This window comes from Ranitomeya variabilis, chromosome 6, assembly GCF_051348905.1.
Source record: "Ranitomeya variabilis isolate aRanVar5 chromosome 6, aRanVar5.hap1, whole genome shotgun sequence".
NCBI classification, from domain to species: domain Eukaryota; kingdom Metazoa; phylum Chordata; class Amphibia; order Anura; family Dendrobatidae; genus Ranitomeya; species Ranitomeya variabilis.
Genome location: NC_135237.1, coordinates 48,148,343 through 48,155,398, shown reverse-complemented (window position 1 = coordinate 48,155,398; position 7,056 = coordinate 48,148,343). Strand labels below are relative to the sequence as shown.

The following is a 7,056-nucleotide window of genomic DNA, read 5'->3' as shown; positions in this document are numbered from 1 at the left end:
TCGCGGTCACGTGACCGTGTCGCGGTCACATGACCGTGACGTCACGGCAGGTCCTTCTGCCAGACCATCCTTGCCACCGGAACGTTCCGCTTGCATCGCAAGGAGCTGGAAAGGCGGCGTAGGTGAGTATATAATCATTTTTTATTTTTTTTATTATTTTTGACATTAGATGTTCTTACTATTGATGCTGCATAGGCTGCGTCAATAGTAAAAAACTTGGTCACACAGGGTTAATAGCAGCGGTAACGGAGTGCGTTACCCGCGGCATAACGCGGTCCGTTACCGCCGGCATTAACCCTTTGTGAGTGGTGACCGGAGGGGTGTATGCGCCAGGCAGTGAGTGCGGGGAGTAAGGAGCGGCCATTTTCTTCCGGACTGTGTGCGTCGCTGATTGGTCGTGGGCGTTTTGTCACGACCAATCAGCGACTTGGATTCCATGACAGAGGCCGCGACCAATGAATATCCGCGACAGACAGACAGAAAGACGGAAGTGACCCTTAGACAATTATATAGTAGATTATGATAATCCTAATTGACCTAAAACGGGAAAGGTTTATTCTGATTTCATGTCAGATATTGAGAAAAACATGCGTATGTGTCTTTTTCTATAGTGTATGTAAACTTCTGGTGTCAACTGTATATATATATATATATATATATATATATATATATATATATATAGCCAAACAAACACATTTTAGAGGGTTTCATGGAATCATAAAATCATAGAATATTAGAGTTGGAAGGGACCTCCAGGGTCATCGTGTCCTACCACTGCTCTATGCAGGGTTTACTAACCCATCTCTGACAGATGTCTGTCCAGCCTCTGTTTGAAGACTTCCATGGAAGGAGAACTCACCACCTCCCATGGCAGCCTGTCCCACTCATTGATCACCCTCACTGTTGAAAAGTTTTTCCTAATATCTAATCTGTATCTTCTCCCTTTCAGTTTCATTCCATTGCTTCTCGTGTTTCCATGTGCAAATGAGAATAATGATGATCCCTCTACACTGTGACAGCCCTTCACATATTTGTAGACAACTATTAAGTCTCCTCTTAGGGTACTGTCACACAGTGCAATTTTGATCGCTACGACGGCACGATCCGTGACGTCGCAGCGTCGTATGATTATCGCTCCAGCGTCATAGACTGCGGTCACACTTTGCAATCACGGTGCTGGAGCGATGCCGAAGTCCCCGGGTAACCAGGGTAAACATCGGGTTACTAAGCGCAGGGCCGCGCTTAGTAACCCGATGTTTACCCTGGTTACAAGCGAACACATCGCTGGATCGGTGTCACACACAACGATCCAGCGATGTCAGCGGGTGATCAAGCGACGAAAGAAAGTTCCAAACGATCTGCTACGACGTACGATTCTCAGCAGGGTCCCTGATCGCTGCTGCGTGTCAGACACTGCGATATCGTAACGATATCGCTAGAACGTCACGAATCGTACCGTCGTAGCGATCAAAATTGCACTGTGTGACAGTACCCTTAAACTTCTTTTTTGCAAGCTAAACATTCCCAAAAAAGAAGGTGAAGAGGAGACGTAATAGCTGTCACAATAGCTTCACAAATATGTGAAGGGCTGTCACACTGTAGAGGGATCGTCCTTATTCTAATTTTCACATGGAGACATGAGGAGCAATGGAATTAAACTGAAAGGGAGAAGATACAGATTAGATATTAGAAAAAGCTTTTTGACTCTTTGCTCCGGTGATCAACTGATCACTGTGGATCTGGCATGGAAAACTCCTTTCGACAAGTCGTATTCCCTAGAGAAGAAGCTGCATCTTCTCATTGCATCATTCAGATGGGGTATTTCCGTTTTCGGGATTGGTGAGATCATCCATTGATCAGGAATTCTGTGGCTAGTTGATGCCTTTCTAAGCTGGGAGATTCCATTTCAAGGGTTATTCCCACCTAATCACTGATGACCTATCCAAAGGATATAAGATGCGAACAACTCGCTATTAAAAGAACCAGCTGAAAACTTGGACTGGGCTGGAGAATAGATGATATTATCATCCAAAAAAGCAATGAGAATTTGATCATTGGTGCAATAGAAACATGTTTATAAACCCAAAGAATATTGAAGATCTCTTTCACAATTCTTTACACACAGGCCTAAAATTCAGGAATATGTCACGCATCTTTGTATCTCTTTGATCCATACATCAGTTGGTGATTAATTGACCACTATGGGTTTCGCTCCTGGAACCTGCAGAACATTTGGTTGATCTTTCTAGATAAAGTTTTGTTCATCCATACCTTACATACAGGACTATCCAATGAATGCTTGACCCTGTAATATGTGGCAAGGCCATGTCTGCCAGAATAGGAGCCGCTTTTCAACTCTCAGCCCTGGGTCATAAAGGGACAAGTCCGTCTTCTATATGAAGTTCATATCCTGATACTAAACTACCTACTATAACTATTGGGGGGAAAAAAGTGTGAAATATGTGGCCCAAGACAGACGATCATTTCCATAAATTGGTAAGTAGTACCTAATGAGGGCGCAGTCAGATGGCCGTGGAGATCGGACCACAGTGCATGGACTGGCCATCTCTGGTCTGTAGCATGACAGCTCTAGGTCGTGAGAGCCGCCGGCCAGTCTGTGCACTGCGTACTGATTTAGGTCCGATTTATATGGCCGCCTGACTGCACCATAAGGCCGTGCGATACACCATCTGTAGTCAGATAACTATATCTCGCCCAACTGGCCGTTGGTTCAGGTTGGGCCAGGAATTGCGAAAAGAGCCCGGACCGTACATCCAGGTTTTAAACTTTCCATTCTTGCCTTTTTTGCCAGTTAAACCGTGACAATGAAAGTCCTAACTTGCCTGTATCATACATATGGCCCTACAATAACAGAAATCTCACTCTTGGATCAAATCATTTTTAGAAAATTCTAAATATAATACAGTCTTTTTGTTCCATCGGTAAGTACAGTACGATGTCCATTTTAGTTTGTGTTTTCTCTCTTCTTCTGTAAGGCTTTCATCAAGTCAGACATAAAATCTGGTTGACCGCCGGCACTTCCATTTGCGCTAAGTTCCTTGGTATGTAACGCTGGACTGTCATTTCTTCTTGGAGGATTAGGAGGATGCTTTTTCACGGGAAGCTGTGGTGGAGCAGAAGCGGTGGGTGGAGGTGGAGGAGGAGGAGGTGCAGCTGTAGATTCTGTGATTGGAGCCACTAATTGGGGTGGAGGAGGAAGTGGAGCGTAATCAGATGTAGAATTATATGAAGATGGAGGAGGTGGAGGCAAAAAGTCAGGAGGTAAATCAAAGAAGTCGGGAGGAGGAGGGGGAAGGAAATCGTCATCTAGGTGGGAAACTTCTGTGGGTGACATCTGCAGTGGAGGTGGTGGCATATTTCCACCTAGTTTGGCTTTAATTGGTAATGGTGGAGTTGGTACTGCACTGGACGATGACCTTCTCGGTATGGCCGGGGGCTTTTTCGCTATGGTTGGTGTTGGCGGTTTAATAAATTCAGGCTTTGAAGTTTCCTACAGGAAGAAAATACAACAGGACAATACATAAGATGCCAATAAACTGCATTTTACATTTTTCTCTTATACATTTAGTGTCTATCATTTTATAATAAGTATTTAGAGTAAGGCTATGGTCACACGAGCGATGATTTGGATCGATTATGGTAAGGACACTCCGCTCAAGCTCTCGCATGGGAGAATCATATCACAGGCGCAGAGAAGACAGAACTTGATTTCTTCATCTTCTCCATTGTCTATTTCTGCGTAAATTAGACTGCACTCACATGACATCCAAGTGCAGTCCTATGTTTTACATGCCCCATATGGGTTTGTGTGATCCGATTTGCGGATCTACTACGACTCAGTCTGTAGAAAAAAAACGATGATCTGCACTGCCCCATAGAATAATATTGGTCCGAGTGCTAACCCATAAAACTTTTGATAGAACTCGTCCGAGTTATACGCCTGTTTGAGCCAGCTCTAAGAGGTACGAGCGCAGTGATAGTTTTTAGTTCTTAAAAAGGCTAATATGACTGAAAGCGTTATTACGGCTGTGAGGGAAATGATGAGTGGTTAAATATTTGTATGGCCAGGGTTGTTTTTATTGCATTTGTTTTTAGCTGAAGTTAGTGATCTGCCCTAAAACTTTGAAAAGAATAATGTGGAATACCAGGCTTAAGAAATAAAGAAAATAAAGAACTGAATCTTTCATGGTGGAATTAAACTTATCATTTGGTTTCTGTCTGAATGTAGATCCAATATAGAGGCACAAACATCCACATCCACAGGATAGGTGATAAGGTTCCTAATCGCTAAGGGTCTGATTACTGATTGAAAAATTATTAGATCGTGACTCTGAAATTCCCTGCTTGACTGGAGGGCAGGTCGAGCAGCCACACCGCTATCAGCAGAGCTCCGCTACCTCTATCAGTCCAATTGACAATGAAAAAAGCGGCAGTGCGCATGCTGAACCATCACTCCATTAAAATAGGGGATTTCCTGTTCTTGGGATCGGTGGGACCCAAAGCATCAGACTTCCCCCACCAATTTGCAACTTATCTATTCTATAAATCCACTGTTCGTCCTTCGTAGTTGAAGATGACCATGACTTTAGGGTTTAGAGGAGGCTCAGTGGCTGCAGGTCCGGAGGTGACTGATGAGGCCAATGCGGGACCTGAAAGTGTGGCACCCCAGGAGTCCGGTTGCCACAGTGGCATTGCCTCCCTCACAGGGGGTGATGTCATGCCTGGAAGCAAGGAGGGATCCCCTTTCCAGGTACATCAGCATGCAACACATTTCCTACTCCAGACCAGAAGGAGGAGCTCTATCACCTGATTTCAGGGGAGCTTCCCTATAAGTTCTGGCCTAGAGGCGGAATTAGTTAGTCTGACACAGTGAAGGAGGAAGAGGTAAGTGAGTCGAACCTGGGGAGATTGGAGATGCGACTGAGCTCACCCCAGGACTGTGCGCCAAAGACCGGACACTGGAGTCCGTGGTTGTGTGGGAACTGCAGGCCCACCAACTAAAACCGGAGGGCAGGAGATTGCAGGTGTCCTGGGACCAGCTGACACTCTGAGGTACAGCAGCATACAAGAGCCCGGAGCCACCACGAGGGAGTGACACCTGTAACAGGCTCAGGCTGCCTGCCATGCGGGTAGTGTTCCATTTAATGGACAGACAGTAAGAGGGACTTGAGTGGAGCATCAAGAACCCAGAGAACAGCGCAGTAGGGAGGCCGCTAACCCCATCTGGCTAGGGGGATTCTGAATTGCTTCCAGGCTGCCCGGATCTCTAATATCACCAGTTACCTGTGCTCCGGACTGCAGCTTTAACCAGGAATTAAAAGTAAAGAAAACTGCAGCCCTTGTGTCCTCCAGTCCTTTCCCGCACTCTCAGTCCTGCACCCCAACGTCCACGATCCCTGATAGACTGTACTCATAACCCTGGGCCCTTGCGCCACCAGTGGGGAACAGAACCATCTCAGCTGCGACACCATCGGCCCCAGCGGTCCCCTTAAGCAGCTACCTATTGCCGAACATCATAGGTGGCTCACGTGAAATCCCCTACCAACAGTCCCTCATATTTTTTTTGCGCGCCCAGGGCCACGGACTGGGTTCCGCTGCTGTGACCACCCCTTTAAGAATCGTCCGACCCGGTTCCAAGTACCCCATGGCCCTAGCGGATGTCGCAAAAGCTCGCCCACATACTGTATATAAGTATGTAGATGTGGTCAACACAGTAGATACCGCTTGTGCCTTGCAGACAGCTTGCTTTTTTACCTTTCTGCAAGGCACAAGCAGAAAAACAAAATTTTTCCGGACTGTACAGAGATGAGACGTCTCCGGCGCGATCCTTGGACGGCTTCTTCACGCCCAGTTCCAGTTGATTGATAGGTCTCTCCCTATGTACACACCTGTCAATCAGTTTGAGAAGCTGTGCAGTTCTTGGGGCAGCATGAATCTAGTGACTCTTCCCTTTCATGCCCATGTGAGTACCTAATCGTAAAACCGAGACAATCTGAAAATAGGATATTTCCATATATGTTATTCTATATACGCACCTTAGCTGTTTCACCACGTTTCCAGGCATCTGAGAAGCTGGAGCTGACATTTGTGACATTTTGTGTTATCTGTCCATTTCCTTGAGATTTACCTAAATTAAAATAAAAGCTGATAAGTTAAAAGCAAACACATATACTAATATACTTTTGAAAGTTATGTCCTACTTTGAGCAGAATAGAAACAGTTTATATACAAATATAATCTTTATAACATATTGCGGATGTTTGTATATACTGTATATGTACTGATCCTGTGTTATACTCCGGAGCTGCATTCACAATTCTGCTGATTGTCATTTGAAATCAGTTGTAGAAGGCGATGTCTCTTATTGCAATGTCATGCCTTCAGTGTAAGGTCACTTTTATCAGTACAGATACCATATATTTGCTTAAGGCCGGGGTCACACTTGCGAGTGCATGCAAGAAAATTGCGCTAGTCTCTTGCTCAATACCCGGAACTGCCACCGGCACTCAGGACTGGAGCGTGTGGCTGGATAGAAATACATGCAGCTGCACGCTCCAGTCCCAAGTGCCAGCGGCAGTGCTGGGTATTGATGAGAGAGACTCGCGCGAGTTTCTCGCATTGCGCTCGCAAGTGTGACCCCGGCCTAAGGCGTAGTGTGACAGGAAGAGCAACATGGGACTTAAAGGGGTTGTCCAGTCAAAACCGATAAGTCTGCAGTCACTCTCTGTGCACTGTGGGGATTCGACGGTGTCGGACCCGGGACTGGAGGGTATGTGTGAGTTATACATACCCGGCCAGTGGGCGCATCCTCGGTCCATACACTTGTATTGAGCCGAGGCTTTTATCCTCGTTAGATAATGGAGCAGGTTGGATGATCGACAGCCGCTCCATCCATTCTCAGTAATGAGAAGCGCCTAGCAGGGCATGAATGGAGTGGCGCTCAAGCATGTGCACTGTTGCTCCCCTCTGCCCATCGAGCGGTTGGACACCGACAGATTAATACGTAAGCACTTGTGAATGGGCGATAACTTGTTT

The 7,056-nt window shown here is 46.0% G+C and overlaps 1 protein-coding gene across 2 annotated transcripts in view; it reads right to left on the bottom strand.

Moving 5' to 3' along the window:
• Window positions 1-1,725: 1,725 nt before the first annotated feature.
• Window positions 1,726-7,056, bottom strand: part of APBB1IP (amyloid beta precursor protein binding family B member 1 interacting protein) — a 125,996-nt gene continuing 120,665 nt past the window's right edge. For both annotated transcript variants that reach the window (XM_077268449.1, XM_077268450.1), the window contains exons 13-14: window positions 6,057-6,148; window positions 1,726-3,511 (exon numbers count right to left, since the gene is read on the bottom strand). In XM_077268449.1, the coding sequence (XP_077124564.1) occupies window positions 2,966-3,511; window positions 6,057-6,148 (638 nt within the window). In that variant the 3' untranslated portion in view covers window positions 1,726-2,965. The remainder of the gene's footprint in view (window positions 3,512-6,056; window positions 6,149-7,056) is intronic.